The 22,222-nt window shown below is 52.4% G+C and overlaps 1 protein-coding gene across 24 annotated transcripts in view; it reads left to right on the plus strand.

Moving 5' to 3' along the window:
• Positions 1-21,270, plus strand: part of LCOR (ligand dependent nuclear receptor corepressor) — a 108,699-nt gene extending 87,429 nt beyond the window's left edge. For 19 of the 24 annotated variants that reach the window (XM_068949878.1, XM_068949879.1, XM_068949866.1 and 16 more), the window contains one exon: positions 8,349-21,270. In XM_068949878.1, coding sequence (XP_068805979.1) covers positions 8,349-12,870 — 4,522 coding nt within the window. In that variant the 3' untranslated portion in view covers positions 12,871-21,270. Of the gene's footprint in view, positions 1-1,335; positions 1,996-2,442; positions 2,703-2,723; positions 5,734-5,768; positions 6,813-8,348 lie in introns of those variants that run through there. The other 5 variants (XM_068949883.1, XM_068949885.1, XM_068949887.1 and 2 more) reach the window with 5 other exon arrangements.
• The last annotated feature ends 952 nt before the right edge of the window (positions 21,271-22,222 follow it).

Below are 22,222 nucleotides of genomic sequence, written 5' to 3' on the forward strand. Positions count from 1 at the left end.
CTCCGTGGGGGGGGTGTCACCTGTTGTTGGATGTCCACAGTTGCGGTGTATCCAACTGCCTCGCGCGTGCAGGCACGAGGGCCTGGCCAGCGAGATGAGAGCTTCCGTGTCGCGGTTCCTGAATTACCGCAGGATGGCAGGTAGCCGACAGCCGTGGGGCTGGAAGCAGGCAAGAGGCCACATACCTGTCCAACAGCAGGTTCAGAGCCAGAAGGTATTCATAAGTTGTACCTGTGACACATGAAGATATTCAGGGCATCCCTTCCTGCTCTGTAGGGCTGGTTCCTACGGTGCGTTCTTCCTTGCCTTTGCTGGGTGCTTTTAATTTTTGTAAAAACACATACAAAGCTGTGAAAAAGCCTTTGAAGAATTTCTTTTTTTTTTGTTGCCTTGCGTATTTTTTTTTAAATCTGTCTTCTGGTACTATCGTCCTTTGGAGTGCCTAGCTCAGGGAAGGTGCTGGGAGTACTATCTCGGAGAGAAAAACTCATGGTAATTTATTTTTCCTTAAAGGGATGATCCCAGATGTCCTTGATAATTAGAAAAATTAGCAAAGACAATTCTGGAAAGCCTTTGAAAGATAGCATGTGGAGTAATGTTTCCAACAGGATAAATTTCCCTTGGTTTTTAAAGAAATAGCTCAATGGTAAGATTTTTAATTAGTCATTAAATATTGCATTAGAAGTATCACAACTGGTGATAAACCACTATACAATATGGTTGGAGTAGTTACTTGGGGAAGCTCGAAGCAGAGGAGGCCATGACAGGAATTCAGAAAAGATAAATGTATTTGAGCTTGTTTTTTAATGTAAAACCGACTTTGGTTTGTTTTATTTGGATACAGGTGGCGAGAAGGTTATTTTAAATGTTTAAATACTTTAAAAAAAAAAAAAAGACACTACTCTGAAGGGTTAAAAGTCTGAATAAGTAACGGATTTTTGTTGTTTATCTGGTCAGCTGCTTTATTGTATGACCTGGATACACTGACAAATAAATGTAGCTGACAAAACTCAACCAAACAAAAGCATCTATAACTTCTTACTTCCTGCTTTTTCACATTTTTTCAGCTGAAATGCAAGCTTTATACATCCCCGAGCGCATCACCAGGGGCAGCATAAATTCAGGGGCTTTGAAAACTCGGTAGCAATATTTTCACAGTTATTTTGGCTGTGCTTTGCACAAATTAAGCTTTTAATTTAAAGAAGAAAAATGCTTTCTCCTTGCTAGCCGTTGTGTTGAGCCTCAGCTCTTTTTGTACTGCTCTTCTATTTTTTCAGTGCAGCAAGAGAGAATTACTGTAGCACCCACAGAGGTGTGAAGGGACTCATTCATCTGTGCGGGGAGTGTTAGGTCCCAGACATTTTTCCGAGGGTTGAGATATTGTCAATTAAACTGGTACATCCAGAAGATCGTGCGGCAATGGCTTGCGATATTACCGCCTGTGGCTGTTTTGCCCACCTTCTGCCAGGGCTCACTGGTCCGAGCGGTGCCAGCAGAAGGCGCTGAACACCCCCCCACCACCACCACCACCTCCACCTTTCTGAGCCAGCGGTCTTAAATTCAGCTATCAGCAAAGGCAGGCTTGAACAAGCTACCGGTTGCGAATTGGAGCAGGGAAGATGCAAAGTGTGCTGCCTTTTGCTGCCCTTGCTTTGGGACGCTGATTTTTGGCAGGTGCCTGGCAGTGACGTTGGTGTGGGCAGTGCCATCTCCCGCTGCCAGCTGCCTCATCCTCGTTTCTTCCCCCGTTGGTTTTAGTGTTTGCACAGCCACTTCAGCCTGCTGAACCAGAGCCAACTGAGATCTCGCTTTTCTCCTGCAGTTGGGCAAGACACTAGCGTGGCTCCGCGTGCAGCGGCCCCGCTGGCGCTGCGGAAGCGAGTCTGCCTTTGCTGGCAGCTGCAGTGGCATCGCTTTCCGTGTGCGTGCTGAGCTGTGCCTTTAGCGTGTGAGATTCACAAAGCCCCTGGGGTCTGCTCACCCCATTGCAAGCAGGTGAGAGCGCTCCCTTTCAAAGACCGCTCCTCTTTAGCCACCCCTCAAAATGAAATTTCCACTTGCCTGCCAAATAAATGAAGAGTCTGAAACCAGAAGGGATGGAGCTCCCAAACGAGGGCAGCAAGACATGCCGTTTCAGGCTTTTGGGTCCTAGGGGTGGGCATTTTCAGTGCTTTGAGTTCAGCTGAGGAAAAGCAATCCCTCACAAGTTAAGCGTTCTTCTTAGCTGCGTTTCCTAGGTCTCCAGTTTTAGCCAGATTTCGGAGGCTCCCTTTGGCTGGTTGGTGGGGTCCTCCAATCTGCTCTGGGTTGGTGCGGTGTGAGCAGTGCGCTCCAGCACTAAGCCGGCTGCGTAGCAGCAGGAGAGGGTGGGGAGAGGTCATCCCAGTAAAAATAGTAAATTGGATTTTATAAGTTTATAGCTATGTTTTGTTTCTTTTACAGAACTATAATCCTGGTGCTTAGAGTGGTCTGAAAGGAACAGAAACACTTAGCCTTGAACTTTTGTTCTGCTGCTGCTTCTTGTGCCTCTGAGGTACAAAACATACCTGTAAACTTATAATCAATCAAACTGATGTTCAAGGGCTAAAAAAAAGAAACCCAAAAAGGGCACAGGCTTCATGTTCAATAGTGAGACTCTTGGGGTGGGCAAACCAGAAGATTGCAGTTGGCAATTGGCAGGTTTTCGGAGACCAACGTTCCAGGTATGAAACAGTTGATTTCTTTCTCCCTCTCTCTTTCTTCCTTTTCTCCCCCTGGCTCCCCCCAAAATATACTGGATCACAAAAGGTGGCTGGGCAGCCCATAAGGATACACGTGTCATTCACAAATAGACCCACCGCAGCATCACGTGTGACGTGTACGTGCTGCACCTGGCGAAGGAGAGGCAAGGTTACCCCGCCAAACGGTGGTGTCGGCGGGTCAGGGCCGCTTCGGGAGCGGGCTCTGCAAGGGGAGCAAAGCTCCTTAGGCTACCGCGGCTGCACAGAATGAAATTCAGAAAACTTGGCCTTTTTTCCCCCTCAACGATCCCCCAGCATTTTAAATCCCGTACCTGTGCAGTCTCTAGGTGTTACTGACAGACAAATCACTGCCTTCCCTGAGACTCATGGTTAACAACTGCCTGGCCTTTGTTGGAAACCCTGGGTTCCCCCCCAGCAAAAGCTGGGGGGAGGGTTGACTTCAAACTCCACTAAACAGTAGAGGCACAATGCAAACAAATGTATTGCAGCACGCAGCTATGCAAATAGCTTTAGAGCACAGCACGTTTTCCTGAGCGTTAATTGCTACACCGGGACGGTTGCGTAGCAACAGCTACGTTTGTGTCTCTGACAGCTACTGCCCCTTGATTCCTCTGACACCTTCTGTGACAAACAGGAAAGGAGGAAAGAATAGGGCTGGCCTGGGAAAGCTAGAAGGGCCGGGGGTAGCAAGGGCATCAGGTGATGAGATTTGCTTGGGGCACCGGAGTGTTATCTGGTGGCAGTAGGAGATGCAGGCAACCACACTGGAATTGGGCAGCTCAGGAAGCTTTGTACATGCAGCTTTGTGCAGGCAGCCAGAAAGGGCAGACCTGCCATCTCCCAGGCGCTGCGGAAAAGCACGCTGACAGGTGGGATGTCTCTCCGGTCGGAGTAAATCCTCGGTGAGCCCCATCCCAGCTTGAGACTGCTGCTGCAGCTTGCCCGTAAGCGTGGAGCGCCCGGCCAGTGGCCTCCCTTGCTCCCTGGCCCTAGTGCCGAACTAGCCGCGCTTGCGGCTTCTCCAGCCAGCGAGACGATGTGTTCCTCGTAGGCATCCAAATCTAAGATTTCCCAAAACTGTGGGAAAGGGTGAGCACGGACACTGGAGGAAAAGGCTACGGACTGTATGGACGGAAGAGGGTCTGATGTCTAGGGCCTCTTTGCTTGTCTGCTGAGCCCAGCAACTTCCACTTGGCCACCCTGTGCCTCCAGAAAGGCAAGCTCTAAAGCGACGGGGGCCGTTGGTTCCCAAAATAGATTTTTCTTCCTGTCAAAACCATGTTCCTAATTTCTGTTTCTCTGAGTTTGCCATCAGTCTTCAGTTCTCATTGTGTCTCTGTCAGCTCGAGTGGTGGCTGGTGTGTTCCTCCCATGATGGCACTTAAGTTCTGTAATCAGCTCCCCTCTTTGTCACCTCTCTGATAAGCTACATAAATACGTGATTCCTCTGCAGCAGATTGCACAGTCTGCAGGCAGCCTGGCCTAAAGAGCCATCGGGCACTTGAAATAAACTCTCTAGTTACAGCTGAGCACATGTTAAGCTCTGCTCCAAAGCTGTTTCTCTAGTTGTGACCCTCTTAGCTAGGGCCCACACTGGACATCTCTATTCTGGTCCAGTAAACAGTGCCGGTCTGCATGCACAGACAGTTTGCATTCGGCTGTCCTGTCTGGGAAGCTCGCAGAGTGAAATAGTAGGAGGTGGGCAAGCCTGTGTCCGTTGGCCTCAGGGCCAGAGGATGCTCATGAGTATATTTTGTTTAGCAATAACAAATCTAGCCGGAACAGAAACAAATGGCAGAAAATGCTAGGGAAATGCCAAAATGCACAAATTAGTGGGTCGCAGGGAGCGCAAAGCTGCGTCCCCGAGAGAGCCGAGAACTGAAAGGAGCAGGCTGCGTCTCAGCTGCGCTGCGTAGGAGGCAGGCGGCTCCGCAGAACGACGGGGGAAAGGCAAGGCAAGGCCACGGTGCCATCGAGCTGGGGTGGGAGCCTGGCCACGGATGACTGGGAGAGCTTTACGTGAGGCCCAGAAAAGCAAGAAGCTGCCAGAGGCACCCAAACCGTGGTAGGCCGAGGAAGGAATAGAGGCGCTCAAGATGGGAAATTGCTTTCAGTCTTTGGGACTACATGATCGGAAAGCGGAGAACCCTGCACGTAATGTGACTGCAGAAGCAGCTGGACTGTGCTGTCGAGCAGCAGATGGGTCTCCTAAGGACACAGGGGCTTGAATCTTAGTGGATTTATTTCCTTTATCAAGGAGGAAAAATATTTTTCTCTCTGATTTTTAACTTTGCAGCTTAACAAGCTGCGTGCCCCTCAGGTTAACTCCTGGGAGCGCGGTGGGGCGGAGGGATGAACGTTAGAACCGGGCTCTCGGAAGCAGAGCAAAGGAGAGAGGCGAGGTGAAAGCCAGGGAGAGGCGCCCGCCGAAGCGCTGGGGAACAGGAGAGCCCGTGCGGCCTCTGCGCTCCGAGCAGGACGTGGGCCTTTCCCACCCCTGCGCGCGCCAGCCTGTCCTCGCCCGTACGAAGGTGCCGGGCCACGTTCTGCGTCGCTGTGAGTTACTGCAAGGCAAGGAAGAATCACGCCCGGGCGCCTCGCTCCCTCCTCCCCAGTTAGGGCCTCCACACGCCGCCCTTAGAAATCCAGGCCGCCCTCCCTAGCGAGGCATCGCTCGGACGGCGGCGTGCCTGTGCTTCCTCCTCACGGCCGAGCCAGACGACCGCCTCGCCTGCGCCTTGGGCTCTTCCTTCGCAGGCGTTTGCGTTTAACACCGAGAGCGACCCTGACAAGGAAGAAGGCTGCTGTTTTGCCACCGTAACCACTTCCCTGTTCTCCGCCGTTCAAAATCCCTGCGAGGCGGCTCGGGGAAGCGGGGGAGCGTGGCGGCGGGGTGGGCCGGGGCAGGGCCACACCTCTGCCGCCGCTGTTATAAATTCAGGCTGGCTCGGGGAAAATGGCTGCCACTCTTAGGAGCTGGGCTTCCCACCAGGTAAGAGGAAACCACCCGCCTTCTTTGCAAAAGTGGCAGCGGAGGAAAAGTTCTGCTGAGCTCTGTCTCTTTGCAACGTGCCCAGCTCCCCTCTCCTTCCTCTTGGAGGAGGATGAAAGTTTCTTTTTTTTTTTTTTTTTTTTTTTTATCTCCATTGTTATTCAGCAGGGCAAGGGGAGGAGCTGGGCTGTGTAAAAGATCCTCTCTGACATAACCCTTCCTATGCAGAGCTCTGGAGCGGGGCCAGCTTGTACCTGAGCATTTTTATTTAAATTAATCCCAGGCATTGCAGACTGAAAGTCCTAGCAGCACCAGGTAGAACCAGTTAAGACGGCTGCTGAAGGGCGTTCTCGCCTGGTTGAAGTAAAGCAGTTTTGAGGTACGTGGTTTGTTGCTAACCTGGGGGACGTCTTGTGGAGGTGTTAGAGTACGCTCAGCGAGTGGAGCTCGCCCAGCCTTTCCAGGCGGTTTCGGTAAAACCCTGCCTGAGAGGCCTTTAAAGAAACCGTGTGGCCGTGATTGAGACGTGAAGCCTTGTTATACTTAAAATTTGGGCAAGCTAGAAAGCAAAGGGCTGCCTAGCAGCTGCTTAGGGCAGGTTGCTGGCTACAGGCTAACGTTTCTGGGCGAAGAGGAAAGTGGGAATCTTTTCCTGCCCTTTGAGTTTTGGATCGGACTCCGAGAGCCTTGGGAGGCGCAGGTTGCTGGCGGTGCCTCCCCAGTATTTATCAGTTGCCAAAACCAAAGCAAATAAGCAGTAAGTAAGAGTAGGTGAGGACTTCCCAGAGACCTGCTCTGGCGCATGGGATGCCACCTAGCACAACTGTCTCAGTTCACTGACTCTTTCTCCTCCCCCCTCTCTGTCAGTCAGCCTCAGCTTGCGAATCGCCTGACTCAGGGGTGCTTCCTCCCTGCCTGCCGGACAGCCCTGCATGCCTTGCGGGGGCACTGAAAGCAAGCGTTGGCAGCATGTTAAGGGAAAATCCAATGAAGCCATTATAGATAAAGCTGCTTTTCTCTACCCTTGCCTTGAATGCTGTGAGTAGCGTTGCTCCACTCAACCCAGCCGATCGAGTGAGGTCAGCATCCAATGCTAGCAATGGTTCATACATCCGAGAAAGTCGATTCCCCCTCCTGCAGAGGGTCTGACTCTGATTTCGGTGGCACGGTGCTGGAGTCCCACTGGGGAGCCCAGGGAGCCAGTTCAGCAGCAGGGAGAGCAGCAGCTCAGGGCAGCTGAGATCATTGCCAGCCTCCTGCTGGTTTTTTTGGCCCCGTGAGCAGGGCAAGATAAGCAGCCTGCCCATCATCTGCTGAGCTGCTGCAGGAGTAACACAGACTCACCAAAAGTTTCCATAAAACGCCATACGGTAGCCAGCAGCAGTGATTCACTGGCAGGGGTCAATAAGCCTCATCAGCTTCCTGAGCTCTGCTCTTCCTTGTGCGCCTGAGCTGTGAGTCATCCCGGGAAGGGGGGGAAGAGCAGGAGGGAATAACTTTCACTTCTTGGGTAATGTCAAAGGCGAGTAAGGTTCAAAGTGCAACACTTATTCCAAAGCAACACAAAGTTGCTTATAGAGGTCCCAGGTCACAGATGCTAAACACGTGCAGTCCAGTCAGTCCTTGGAGGGAGGCAGACTGGTGTGCGATGTCGGTAACAGATACAGTTTTTATAGCAGTACTTGGCACTGCACTAGTAACAGCTTCGTGCGAGCGCTGGGTTTAAGCCAGCCCTTAACCTCTCCACCAGGAAGTTCTAATTGCCTCTGCTGAGCAGGTAAATGATAGTTGTCTCTGCTTAAGAGGTGGCAGCTGGTGGCAGCGATGCAGTAGACAGCGGTGCTGTAGAAGCCTGCTTTTCTGAGTGACTGCTGCAAGTTGGCAGTCAGTCCGTCTCACAACAAATTTACTAAATGGCAGGAAATCAAAGGTCAGTGCAGATGGCAAGGCACCGCTCCAGGGAAGGGTGCATCAGTGTGTGCATGTCCTGCAGACTGGGAACCTTCCAAAATTTCTCTGCCAATTACTGTGAAGGCTCCCCAGGCTACAATCTATCTACTCAGTTTGCCCTAGACCTCTTTGTTACCTAGAAATAAGCAGAATCTGAAGATTTACAGTAGTTTAAGATTTTTGATGTCTGGCAGCCTAGCTGTGATCTCTGCTCCCAGAGATCCTGGGTGTGCAGATGAAGTTCACAGATGTGCGCAGTCGTTCTCGTGGGTCCCAGAAGCATTGGGCCTTCTGCGGCAGGCACTGTGCATACAGCAGATCTCATTTCCTCTAGGAAACTTAGGTTTGCTTTGCAGTTGTCACATGGTGCCTACTCACCTAATTCTGCCTAGGAAGGCCTAGGTAGAAATGTAATTATGGGTGCTCTAGCACTGGGAGGCAAACAAAAGTGCAGTTCATGTCCTGCCTGTCCTATGCATATGTAAGTGTGCAAAGTAGGGACTGAAGGGAGACCTGCCAACCTCAAGAGAGCAGGACACTTGATCTCACCTGGAGATCAGGCAAGTGATATCTCTAAGGGGGAGGAGAAGGGTTATTCCAGTTTTGCAGCATAAACTTTTGTTCCCTGGGACGTGTACTGACTGCTTCTCTCTTTATTTCTCTAGTGAGGATGCAGCAGAGACAATAGCAATAGACTCTAACAATCAGCCGAAGTCTCCACTGGAAAAGTTTATGGTCAGACTGTGTACGCATCACCAGAAGCAATTCATTCGTGTGCTAAACGACATATACACTGAAGTACAACCAGATTCTGAAGGCCAGCAGTTGCCTGAATCTGAAAGCATGGAGGCCTCTACTTGTAGCTCTGGTTGTAGCCAGCGAAGCACTGAAAATCAGGATAAGGGTGCTACTTGTACTGAATTAAAGCCCCCTTCTTCCTCAGACCCAGGACAGTCAGGGTCTGAAGGCACCCTGCGTGTTACAGGACAAAGCCTGAAGCAGCCTACAGAGCTGAAGTCTATGGACAGAGCAGAGAGCTCCAGTCCTGCTTTGAAAAGAGACTTCTCTGAAATCCCCGTTACTAGACTTAGCTCTGCTAGTCCAAAGGATAGTTTCACCCAAGGATACCTCAGCACGTTGAACTCTTCCTCTTTGAATTTCCATCATGCCGCAAAGAACCTGGAAGGACAAGCCGCTGGACGCGAGCAGGAAACTGGTGTCAAAAAGTGTGAGGACAATAAAGAGCAGGTAGCAGGTAAGACTCTAGTGGAAGGCTATATCTCTGTCAAAGTGGCAAATGTGAATGGCAGTGAGGACAGCTTAGACAGCTGTCTGGGGTCCCAAAAGAACTCTTTCAAAGCTTTACCCGAAGAGTCCTGGGATTCTGGCTTTACGGTAAACTCTCCTCGCAGAGCTGACAAAGAGAACGCTTTGCAGTGCAGCTCGAAAGCATCTTTGCACCAGGACTTTGACGCAAAAGAACCAGATGCGAGACCAAAGCAAGAAAACCACCTGCACGCCGCGGCCAAGGGCAAGGCAGGCTGCCACCTGCACCCGGGCGACAAGGGCCCGCTAGAGAATTCCAAAGAGGGCTGGCTGCCCGCCGGCGCCGCGCCGGCCGCCCCCCGGGCCCCCGGCGGGCACCCCCGCGCCAAGGCGGCCTCCGCCCGCACCACCCGCAAAAGCAAAAAAGCGTCGGGGCTGAGGATAAACGACTACGACAACCAGTGCGACGTCGTCTACATCAGCCAGCCCATCACCGAGTGCCACTTTGAGAGCCAGCGGTCGGTGGCGTCCCGCAAGACGGCGAGGAAGAGCACGCGAGGTTATTATTTCAACGGGGAGTGCTGCGAGCTCCCAACTGTCCGCACTCTGGTTAAAAGCTCCCGGGCGGAGGAAAGAGGGAACAGCCCGGCACTGAGAACAGAAACGCTAGTAAGCACTAAGCCGACTCTGGTGCTCTCGGGGGGTGGGTCTTTGGGAGCAGGAAGGGAAGGTGAGAAAAGGGTTTCTCTTAGGCTCCTGGCTAAAGGGGCACCGTCCAGCAGAGAAACTAGAGAGAGAGCAGATTTGGGCTCTGCTGAACGCGATCCTCGGGATACCTGGGCACTGAGGTCAAGGGAAGCTGCTATCGCTGTGCCCCTGTTCTCTCTCTCTGCTCCACCTAGTCCTCAGAAAGAGGATGACCCAGCCAGCTCGCAGCCCCCAAGCCCTCCTCCCACTGAAAAAGGAGAGACAAGAGCTGGAGGCACTGTTTCCTGGCAGGCTGGCGGCAGGCTGGATTCCCCTGGGGACGGCGGGCCCAAAGATAGTGGCACGCAGGCAACAGATTTTACAGCCCTTCCTGTCTCGGAAGCACCCAGCAGGGAGGAAGGTTCCCCCGGTTCAGAAATACAAACTATTCCAGACCTTCCTGCCAGCCCGGAGCCAAGGTCTCCCTTGCAGCCCTCTGCTGCTGTGGACACCACACCTCTGGCCCGCATTGCTATGGGAGATCCTGCTGAGCTTCCAGGCACTGGAGAGGTGGAGCCCTCCGAGGTGCATCCTGCAGAGCCTTCTCCGTGCTCTTTGGACTTGCAAATTCCCGATGAGCCTCCTGCCACTGTGGATGTGGAGAGTCCCCGAGAGCCCCCTGCCACCTCTCAGTGTGCGGATTTGAACAAAAGCATCGATGCTAAACCAGAAGCCGAACCATCAGGCATGCTGGGTGACAGCTCACTTGGGCAAGAGGAGGCTGTGCCAGCTAACACAGGCCTCCCTGAAATGTTGGAAGGGGAGACAGCGCAGAATAACAGTCTGCCATGTGAGAAAGAGCTTGTTGAAGGTGAAATGCTGCCTGAACCTGAAGGCTCAGAAACAGCAGGGAAGGAGTCGGTCTCTTCCAAAGAGAGTCAAGACAAGAAGCGAAAGAAAGGGAGGAGAGTGCTTGAGGCATCGGACCGGCGTCTCCGAAGCCAGCAATCCCAGCCACCCGTGGAGGGCAGTGCTGAGGAGGCTGCTGCTTCGAGCTCTGTGCAGCTTCCCTGCCTTCAGATCAAACTCTCCAAGAGTCCTGGTGCTAAGCGGTTTAAGAGAGAAGTGCAGCTGGATGAGGTAGCATCCATGCACTTCCCAAATGACTGCTTTCATAAAACGCTGCTCAAGAACAGTGAGGGGCCGATTGCCAGCCAGGCTCCACAGAGCATCCCTGAGCAGCTGCCAGGTGAGGAGAACGGTGTCATTACTAGACAAACCTATAAAAACATCCTAGCAAAAGAGACTGCAGCAGAGGGAGAAAATTCTTCGAAAGATGACCTCCCTGCTAAAGGCAGCCAAAATCAGGCAGGTGAGATGCTGGAAATCTGTGTCCAGACTGATTCTGAGAAGAGAAGCATTCTCTTCCCTCAGGAAAGCAGCGTGGCTGCGAACGATGCGGAGCAAGTGGATGTGAAGGCAGGTGATGGCAATGCAAAGGAGGAGGATGAGGAGAGCGCTGACAGTGCCATGGACACAGGAAAGCTTGAGAATTTCGAGCCAGTGACCAATTCACCTCCATGTCCCAGCAGTAGAGGTGGAAGCAAGCATGTTCCCGCAAAGGCCGTGAAGCATAAAAAGGTAGCCCTGCAATTTTATAACTTAAGACACACACCTGCATCTGTAGACACTGCAAAAAAGAACACGACAGGGAAAGAATCTATGCAAGCAATCCCCAAAACGAGGGACGAATGCAGTTCAGGGAACGACGACTCCCCGGCGTTGGAGGATATAGACACAGCTGACAGCAAACCAAAGTTCATGGAGTGGTGTGCTGAAGAGGAGAACCAGGAGCTCATTGCTGAGTTCAATGCCCAGTACATGAAAGTTCAGAAAGGCTGGATTCAGCTGGAAAAGGAAGTGCAACCGACTCCCAAGGTGAAGAACAAAGCTGACAAACTGAAAGAGATTTGGAAAAGCAAGAAAAGGACACGGAAAAGTAGAGGGTCACTGGAAGTTCAGAAGCTTTCTCCTGTCCAGATGTTGTTTATGAAGGCCTTTAAGCTGTCTGACATCTGCCAGTGGTTCCTGGAGACAACTGAAACCAGGTCTCTAGTGATTGTGAAGAAACTCAACACCCGTCTCCCAGGGGAGATCCCCCCCATCAAAGTCCCCCTGCAGAAGTATTCCTCTTCCAGTCTTTATCCCAGCTCACTGCAAGCTGAACGTTTGAAAAAGCATCTCAAGAAATTTGCTGCAACCACCCCAGCTCGAAATAACCTGAAGAACCAAAAGTTGTGGGCCAAAATTCGAGAGAACGCTGAAAAAGCAGAGGCTGAAGAAACCACTGGTCCCAACCAGACACCTCCCTCCGAAACCAGCTCTGAAGAAGTGAGCGAAGACAAAAACGTTCAGTCCACTCCAAGTTTGCCCACGCAGGCAAGCACGAGGATCCTGCGGAAATACTCTAATCTGCGGGGGAAACTCCGAGCCCAGCATCGCCTGATTAAGGCAGAGAAGAAGAGCGATGGCCCAGGTGACCACCCTTCTGTGGAGAGCAAGCAAAGCCGGAAGAGTGTGTGCATCAACCCACTGATGTCTCCAAAGCTGGCCTTGCAGATCAAAGCAGATGCATTTCCTGCTAAATCTCCGTCCGTAGAAGGGCCGGGAAAGGGGCGGAAAGGAAAGAGCAAGTCCCAGGAGGACCCCTCGCCCAAAGCCGACCTGCAGCTCAGCAGAAAGAAGAGAACCCTGAAGGAGAGCGGGAGCGCACAGGAGCGGACAGGCTCCTCCAGTAAAGACAAGCTGCCTGCCAAGAAGGCCAGTAAAATAAAGCATTTGGAGGTCAGCACAAAAGCTCCTGCAACCAGAAAGCAAGCTGCCATGGAGAGAAGCAATAAGCTTGCTAAAAAGATGTCTTTGAAAGAGAAGAGAGCCCCAAAAAGGCAGCTTGAGAAAGTGCGGCTCCCCATGCGGAAGGGCAAGGAGAACACGAGCCGACGGGCCGTGCTGCCTCCCAGCCACGAGGAGCTGGCCAAGTCTCCGAAGCAGAAGCCCCTGGGGGAGTCCTCGACGCGGTCACAAAAGCTGGCCAACAAGAAGCCCAGCAGTGGGAAAACCCTGACGAGGTCCATGAAGAAGTTGCAGGAGAGCAGCGGGGCACAGGGCAAGAGGAAGCTGAGGGCAAAAGTTGACTGTTCGCACAGCAAGCGCTCGCGACTGGATGCGAAATAGCCAAGAACCGGTAGCCATGTACAAAACTGTTGTATAGTAGTAACCCTTTACCATGCATTAACTAAAGCTGCTTTTATAAGCTGTAGCAAGCCTTTAAAAATCCGCAGTTAAAGGATAACGCCCGTGATTTTAGGCATCGGAAGATGTGTCTCGGACAGAGGAGAGGGCAGCCTGTCTGTCTCTGCTGTTCAGAAGGCAGTTTCTGCAGTTTGAGTGTTCCTTGGATTTTTAAACTTGGAACCAGGCAGTTTTAGTTAAAAGTACAGTGCCTTATTTATCACTTTGAAAATAAAAATAAGAAGCTCGTCTGTGTGATTTGGAGGCTTGCATTTTATACTTGAGGCACAAGCACTTGTACTGTAGCAGAAAGAAAACCACCTTTGTGCACATGAAGTAGCTTTCGGCAGCCTTTAAGTGCACGCAAACATGTCCCTTTCCTTCAGAGTCCTAATTCTGTCTGTCTTATTAGTGGCATTTAAAGCAAAACCAAAACCATTTTCCATCAGTGAGGGAGAGAAAGGTGAATCTGCCATTTGTCGGTTCGTTAGTAGCAGCTGCTGGTGTCCCATACTGTTACCTGCAAAAAAGTATTAACTAGCTACTCGTGTGTGTACTTCTGATCACTCTCTTGCTCTCCCGTTGCACAGGCCTTGAGGTGGGGTGATGCGGGTCAAACTGAAAAGGCAAAGGAGATGCTGCGCGGGTTCTGGGCGCTGGTCTGTCGCATCCGCTGCCGCTGGGCAGGCGTGCTGGGCTGCGTTCATCCTCACTTCTGCTGGCGACGGGGATGAATCGGTCCCGTTATGCCTTGGCTTTGGACAGAACTCCTCCCATCCATGTTTAGCTGCGCTGGTGTTGATTTCTGTCGTCTCTGACAGCAAAGTGGTTTCATCAGCTCTTTGCTAAAGATTCAGTCTTTTGCTTTCGACGGGCCTGGCGTCCTTCTGCAATTCGTGCTCTCCGCAGATGGGGGTCCCGGCCCGCGCGGTGTGTCCTTGTGCACTTGTTGCGTAGCGCCCTCCTAGGCCAGGGTTCTCCGTGTTTGGATTGATGCTGAGATAACGGTCCGATTAATATTTTTTTTGTTTGTTTAATATAATTTCCCTTTCACCTTCTACTGACAAGGTGCGGTTGTTTTGTCCTTGTTTCATCTCAGTGCTGTGGAGTCTAAAGCGGGGAGTCTAGCCAGGCCTTTGCTCAGCTCTGCCTTTCAACAGCACCCTTGCAGGTCTCCCGCGCAAGCCTGCACCGCACATCTAAAAGTCAGCCAGGAGTCTGTAGTGGAGGAACAGGGTAGCTGAAGCCTAGCATCTCGGAGGAAAACTTGTAAGAAAGGCAGAGCCCCACGTTCCCACGGCACGTGGCTGCGCTGGCGCTCACAGGGAAAGACGGTCGGCAGCTGGAAGCGACCGCTTCGGTTTCCGCTCGGTGCCAACGCACGGCCAGCCATTTCATTTCCGTGACTTCACTTTTGAGTCGCTGCACAAAGTCTGTTGGCCTGAATCCTAAAGTGAAACCTCCTTCCTTTCAGGAGGCACAGCACCTGAGCGGTGCGGGTGCTGACCTTCAACGGCCGCCTTCTGGCGAGGCAGTCCTTGCTCCGAGCCCTGAACCAGCTCTGTGCAAGCTTTCCGGGCAGGTTGCTGCGTTCAGGGAAGAGCTTTGTGGGGCTGGAGGCCAGAGAGGGCTCGGCTGCAAAGGGAATCACTTTGCACAGTTAGTATCGCACTCCCACAGCCTGTGGACTGGCGGTGGGAAGCAGATCATTGTCTTTAAATCTTCCCTCGTACTCACTCAGTACAGAGGATGAAACAAAGCGTTTGAGGTTTGCACATGCCTCGCAGAGCACCTCCGGCTCTCTCGCAGAGATCAGGTATTCCCTTCCCCCAGTGCTGATGTGCACGAGTCTGCGGCACGTTTTTCTGTTACTATGAAATGGCTGATTTAAAAAAAAAAAAATCCTTTACCTTTCCTTTGAATCATGCTAGAATAAGTTAACTCTCTGAACAGCTATGAAGTGATTAAATCTAGCTTGTCAGTCCCTGTACAGATTAATATGAAGTTATCTATTACTTTAATTTTTACTGCATGTATTAAATATGTCAAACATTCCATCAGAAAAGATTTAAAAGCATTTTGGGAGAGATGTGAGGAAGGAGGGCGCTGATTGCAGTTAAATGATGGATCTATACCTTTCTTACAGGTTTTATTTTCCACTTGCTTCTTCTCTACCTGAATTTGCAGTCCTCCTGTTTCCTTGCCGTAGGGCAGCCCCTATGGTCTTGAAGAGCGTGTGCTGGGCTGCGGAGAGATGCAGCTGCAGAATTGTTCAGGCAGTCAGGAGCTTTCCTTGAGACTTTCTCTCTCTTTCTCGCTCTCTTAAATTTTTCACAAAGTTCTGCTGGTAAATATGGGCTGGTCTGCTTTCCATCTCGTGTGCTTCTGGGGGCAATAGCCTCATTGGGATAAAACTGCTACAAAGCGAGTCGGAAGAGGCTTTCTGGATGTGGTGCTGCAGGCCAAGGGCTCGCTGCCTCCCTGGCCCTGGGCTCTTGGAGAGCATGAAGTGTTTGGTGCTAGCAGGGCAGAGGCCTGAGACAGCAGGCTTCACACCAGTGCAGGACTGGTGCTGGAGTGTCCCAGCGTGTCTCCCACTTTTGCACTACTCACAAGTTTGGTACCCACTGCCTGGTCTAGAAGTTGGTGGGATCGACTTGCCAAGCTTCCCAGCAGTGTGGCAGCCAGGCCTCAACTCCAGAGAGGAATGGCCAGGACCTGTCATGGGAAGAAGTCAAGAGATGTTGAAAGGAAATCCATATTCTTCCCACCCCTCTGAACTTGTCATTTTGTTCTGCAGTTTTCTATCATCTTGCTGTGGTTTGGCTTAGTTTGGTGGAGCCTCCCTGCGCAGGAGGCAGGTCCTGGTCGGACTAAGCCCTATCAGTGGGTGCTGCAGGACTCACGGGGCTCCGGGGGGAGCGAGGTGGCCTGGGCTGGCTCTGGCTCTGCCGGGCAGGGTGCAGGTCTGAGGCTCAAAGCGCGTGCAGCTTATCCCGGGTCCCGCTCACCTTGAACCAGCAACCGTGTCCTTCCCTGGGGGATGTCAGAGGTGTTCAGCAAGCCTTGGCTCTCCCACGTTATATCCAATGTGTCCTGTTCAAAGAGTAACGCTCATAAAATCTGTGCAAAGATGCTACTGACTTTTTATGGGAGCTGGGCTCTGCCTGGTAGGTGTAAATCTGAATTTCTGTACCTTTTAATAAGGAGGTGTAGAGGTGTGTGTTTTGTGTGAGGATGGGGAGGAAATGGGAGTTCTGGCTTGGGCTGGGCTGAGCCTTGTGGATTGTTGTTATTTTTTTCCTCAGAAAGCAAGGGAGGAGGAAACAAGTAATCCTGAGGGTTGTTGCTGTGTGTCCCCCCCCCCCCCCCCCCAAGAAAACCTCTTTAAAATATAATTGTTCCAAAATGCTGCATGAACTCAATTACCCTGAGGCCGGGGAGCGGTTTGGTCAGGCGTGAGCGGCGTGCCCCCTCGTGGGGTCTGGCCAAGGTGGCAGATGGGAGCGCGGTGTCTCAGGCCGTTGCGGAGACAGGGGGCAGCACGTTTGCAGGGCCTGCGGAGCTGGGCTGTCTCCGCGCGCCTGGGATGTCCCGGGGCCACTGGGCTGGGACTCGTGTGGCTCTGGCTAGCTGCTCCCACCCTGCGCTGGCAGCTCTCATTGCCCTTTTCAGAGCTGCTGTGGCCCCTTTACCTTTGCAGCAGCAGCCCCGGCACTGGCTCTGCTTCGAGACTGCCCGTCCTCAGGGCTGGTTCCTGGCTTGGCAACCTCTGCTAGGGTCTCGCTAGCTGCGCAAATACATCCCGCCCAGAAGAGCTGCTCTGTTCTCTATCTCTTACTTTCTCACAGCAACTCACCAGTACTTAAAAATCACAGCCTTTCTCTGATTTGAGGAAAAATGGCACGATTGTTCTCTAAAGCATGCTGTTTGTAAGGAGCTGGCAGGACCATATACTCCTGCAGCTACTGCGCTTGGTGGAGGCTTTAACTCATGCAGGGAGACCCTTGTCTGCGAGAGTGTAGCAGTATAGGTGGTTTTTACAAAAGAGGGAGCGTGTTTGCCAAGAGGCGGGTGGTGTGAAGCCATCACCTCTGGCTGAGAAGTTGCAGCAAGCACTTTGGCACGACCTGTCCGGCGGTGGGAACACTGGTGCTTCGTTAGGAGTGTTCTGAATTACAGCCTTGTGCAATCGTTTGAGTTACCCCCAGGGATAGGTGTCCCGGGGGTGAGGTAGGCTGGGGATCATCATCCTCTCTAGAAAAACAGTAGGGCTGTCTGCTTTGAGGAAACTCTCAGCTTCTTGCCAGCCTCCTTTCCTTGCTGTCACAGATGCCCAGGAACTCGCTGCTTTCGGGAAGGACCATCTCTGCCCCTTCTTCATCTCCTTTGTGCATCCTCAAATTCGAACCAATTGTAGCTTTCAGATCTTACAGGTTACAACACGTTCTTCTAATGTGCTTCACAAATGTGCTTTTGTGAGTGCTTTATTTTGAGGAGGGAAGGAGGAAAGTTCTGATTTGCAAGCAAATTACAGGGTGTCAGGTGACTGCCGGGCAGGGTGGCATTGGCTGGGCAGCTAGGTTTTCTTGAGAATCTTTCCTCTCTCTGTCACTCTGGCTTTCCCTACTGGGCACTTTCTCATGATATTCTTGAAACCATGCTCCATCCCAGCTCCCCGTTCCATGTGTCTGGAGTAGCACCTTCCTAGATCTGCATCTCCACAGATCTGCTTGCTGTGCCTCTTCAGTTAGACCACCTCTCTCATTCGCTTGGTTAACTTTTCCTCTCTCAACTTGTCATTGGCAGCTCTTGGTCTTCCCAGTTCACATGGTCAGGAACTCGCCGCCTTACCTAACCTCCAGGAGGGGTTTGCTTGGCTAGGATTGCTGTGCTCAGAGTCAAAATGTGTCTGTCTCAGGTGTGCTCATTGTGTTCAAGGGCTGTACCAAGAGCAGTTTGAGTGCAGGATGGCTCCTCCTATCTGTAGCTGTGAGATTGTCATCTAGCAATGATATTCCTGGAATCTTTTTCTCTGCTGGCTCGGTGCATGCAATATATATATATATAGATCCAAGATGTGCACATTTAATATTCATCACTATTAAGGTCATTTTTACCAGCTAGTCACTATGTGCAGTGGTGTTTCTGTGTCCTACTGCAAACTCTTTAGTGGTGCCTCTTCGCAGCAAACTTTTTCCAAAGAGCTGTGTAGCAGGCACCGATGCTTTCAGACAGGCTTTCCACCACGTTGCTGATCATCCTCCGGGGGCCAGGAAAGCAAGATGAAATCGTGCCCTCTGCTCTCCCCATCAGTGCACCCCCGTGCCAGGGGAGAGCAGCTCGGCAGAACGGAGGACTGAGTGGGCTAGCGGTCTGCCCAAGCCTCTCTTTGCGCGTGTGTTGGTGAGCAAAGCTGCAGCCCTGCCTGCATTCCCGCTGTTCTCTCGGCACCTCTGGAATCTCGATACCTGCTCTGGGCTGCCACCTCCTCGCGGGTTGTCCTAGGAGGTGCAGCGAGGTCTCAGCACGGCGCTCTGCTTGTTTCGAAGCCCTTTGGTTGCAGTCCTTTGGTCTCGGGGCCTGTTGGCCCTCGACATCTGCCTGCTGCTCCTCAGGTGTGCCTGCCAAACTGCCCACCTCCTGCTCCCACTGGCCTCCGTGGGAAGAGGGTCGAGCCCCAGCAAACGCATCTTTCTCAATGCCTCCTCCCCGGAGGAGCCCTAGGGGCTGCTTGGGAGGGTGCGTGTCCTCAGGTTGTGTGTCTGGACAGGCGACGAGCGAGGCAGGGTTAGGTTCGTTCCCCTGCCAGGGATGTCACTGTAGCTTTTTTTGTAGCTGTAGATGTTTGAGAAAATCATGAGGATATGATTTCCCTGCGTCGCGCGTGTTTCCCCTGTGTTGTAGCGTCCGTTCGGCCCATCCTTTAGCTTGGTGGTTGTGAAATGAATCCATCTGTTCTAAGATGTTCTCAGGAGTTCTTGTTTGTATTAAGATCCCCCCTAGGCTTAGCGGAAATCATGGTCCCCCGCCTTTTGCCTCCCCCCACCCCGCTCCGTGGCCGAGCCCTCTGTTTCAAGAGCACTTCCACCCCCTCCCCAGAAGGGCAGCGGGGGGCAGCTGGCGGTTTTGATTCAGGGCACGTTGGCAGCTTCGGGGCAGCCTGGACATTTGAGAGACACCCAGACGGCTTTCGTGGTGTTGGTTCACCCTTCGGTCCGGAGGCCGGGTGGTGCCTCAGACTGCATTGCTAGCCAATGTTTTCTAAGTCTGTTTGTAAGAGTACCTAATTTTAAAATGAAATGTGAATATATATTATGTGTAGGTGCCATGTAAGATAGTGTTGTGTTAGGCAGCAGGATGCTAACCTACTTTTTAAGCTTTTGGGGGCAGGAAAAGGCATTTTTTTCTCACTTCATGCTCACAGATCTAATATTGTAAATAGTTTTTTATATTTATTTCATGGGCTTTCCACAGGTTCTTGTCGTGACTGGCGTCGGTTGGTGGGCTGTGTCTCCCTGGCGGTCTCTGCTCCCCGGGGTTGTCCTGGGAGTTCGGCTTGGCACAACCAAAGGGCTGGCTTTTTGCATGGGGGGGGGGAAGGGATGGGATGGGACGGGACGGGATGGGACGGGGGGGCAGTGGCGGTGTGTGGTTTGTTTTTTATGTTGCATCAAAGTCGAAGCATTAACTCTTTCTCTTCATCTCATTTTGACGATGTTAGTACTGGTCGAAAGCCACGGCTCCCACCCCGGGGATGTGGCGAGCTCCTGTGGCCAGCCAGGAGGAGCGTCCCCCGGGCCGGGGGGACATTGCAAGCAATAAGATTTGTAGTAATAACGCCTGCTGTGACGGCAGAGCGGCCTCGGGGCAGGAGAGGGGAGCACCCAGGGGGCTGCCGCCCGTCCCTGGCGGCCCGCGGCAGCACACTGGAGTCCCGTCCCCACCGGCTGGGTCTCGGTGGGAACGCGGCAGCGCCGGCGCGGGGTCCCTCGGCCGCGGGGCACCCACCGGTGCGCTCCCGGGGCTGCGGAGGTGGGAGTCCCCGGGGTGAGCAGAGCTCCCGGGGCTCCTGGGCAGCCCCGAGTCGGCCGGGGCAGAATTGGTAGTTACCGATAGTGAAAACCCGCTAAGTAATGATGTGTTATCGTGAACAGCTTCCTTCTGGGCTCTTGTGTTCTCTGTGGGTTAAAATTACCTAAGGGAGGACGGCCAGCGTCTCCCTCCAAATGCCAGTGCCGGTTCGTTTGCTTCTTTGCTTGCCGTTCTGCAATTTTTATTCTCCTACTAGGGGGTTTGAGGTCGTGTGCTTGCTTGTTTGTTTTTTCCTGAGTATGTTTGGATTTTTTATTTTTCTTTTAAACCCCTTCTGTCTGGAAGTGTCTCCTGGCTCCGCTCCCCAGCAGAGTGAGCCCGGCTGTCTGTGGAGGGCAGCGTTGGTTGGATCATCTCTGCTTTTATGGTGACGGGTCCCTAACTTTGGAGGGTGGCGTGGGGAGCGCTGCCGGGCTCCTGGCCATGCAGGGCTCCTCACGAACCCCCACGCATCCTTCTCCCGCCGAACAGTTGTATATTAAAAAAAAAAAAAATTAAAAAAGCAGCAAAAACCCAGTAATTTTTTTCTGTTTAAGCTGTTTGACGTTTAAATATTAGTTCCATCCTAGTAGCAAGTGTTTTTCCTTAATCTGTGTCTGCTTCCTTGGAAGAGTTTTGTTTCTCTGTTTGTTTCTGTATGAATTTTAGACACTGATCTGAAAAGTCCTCCTGTCCGGTACTGTATGTTTGAGCCTAACCAATGTGAACTTTACAGAACAGCTTTGGGAAATGTAAGCTGGCGACTGCGTGTGGGAAAGATGTGGCTTGGGACTGCATTTCCGTTTGCTCTGGGTATTGGGAAGTACTGCATCTTGATTTGAGAAAATGAAATGTCTGCTGTGAATTATTGGTTGGAAATGTTGAGAGGGGTTTCCATTAGATAATGTTTACATACCTCACCTGACGAACCTTTGAAAGTGTATATAAAAAATAAAATAAAATTATATTAAGTTGCTTTAAATCAATATGTATAGCTATAAGAGCTGGGTCATTTGAACTTTGAATATGTATCGACTCTCTAAATGTTGACATTTTGTGAAATCTGTGCTCCTGTCTTTTATTTCGTATTAGACTATCGAGGAAGTTGTGTTCTTGTTCCAGGTAAAAGGTCCCTGACTCAGATTTGAACTCCTCAAGGATTCCCACCACCTTGTTTTCTTTTATTCCTCCGTTGTTGATATTCACCCTATGAGCTTTCTAAAGGTCCGTATTTTATTGCAGCTTATTAAACGTTTCTTTGATATCAAAGTTTGTTTGGCGTAATAACTGGGAAAGAGCAAAGGTGAGTGTGTGTGCGAATGGGGCAGCACGGGGTGGGAAAGGCGGAGCGGGCCCCGGCCCCGGAGCAGGGGCTGTAAGTGCCGGGCACCAATTGGAGCGCTCCCCCACGCGGGTGCCGGAGCTGGCGGGTGGCCCCGTTCTGCCCGAGGGATCCCGCTTTGTGTGTCCCCTCCTCTGGGGTGGCTGCTCCGGTTTGGGGGAGGGACTGGAGGGAAGCTCCCCGGTGCGAAGGGAAGCACGCGCGTTTCTGCAAGGGGTTTCTCTAGGGGGCCCCTCTTAAAGTGAAGTATTAGCTCAGAGTAAAGGATGTTCCTCCCTGGGGTGTTTCTCAGGCCCCTGAGGAAGAAAGACCTATTTGCACTTGAGGGCTGTCTTCGCCACTGGCTGCTTCTGCGCAAACTGGCTTTTGCAGTAGCTTTTGCCCCTTCTTCCAGATTTCTGTGGCGCTGCCCTGCGCCCCCAGCACAGGCCAGTGTGCTGCAAAAGGAGGGACGGAGCGGTGGCCGCCGAGCCGCTGCGCAGAGCCGACCGCGTCCCCCCTCATCCCCCTGACCCCCGGGGGCAGCAGGAACCGTTCCCCTGGCCCAGTCTAGCCTTGTTTGCCCTGCAAAGCCGGGCAGGTGCAGTTATGGTCCGGGAGCGGGGCTGGGGCTCTCTGCGGCTGTGAGCTCGCTGCGGGAGCGGGCTTGGCGAGGGAGCCAGGCCTCGTGGCACAGCAGGTTTCTATTCTGCTCTGCCCAGAGGCTGCCGGGTTTTTTCGCGTTGCCTCCAGGCTTTGCCATATCCCCTCCTCTGCCCTCCCCTGGCCGAGCAGTGCCCCACTGCCCTGGCCACCTTGTGCTCCCCCAGGACTTGCAAGTGCCCAATTTCCCCTCAGCCCCTCCATGTCCTGATGGAGCCGGGCCCCGTGGGCAGCGCT

The sequence above is a fragment of the Struthio camelus genome, chromosome 7 (genome assembly GCF_040807025.1).
Source record: "Struthio camelus isolate bStrCam1 chromosome 7, bStrCam1.hap1, whole genome shotgun sequence".
NCBI lineage: Eukaryota > Metazoa > Chordata > Aves > Struthioniformes > Struthionidae > Struthio > Struthio camelus.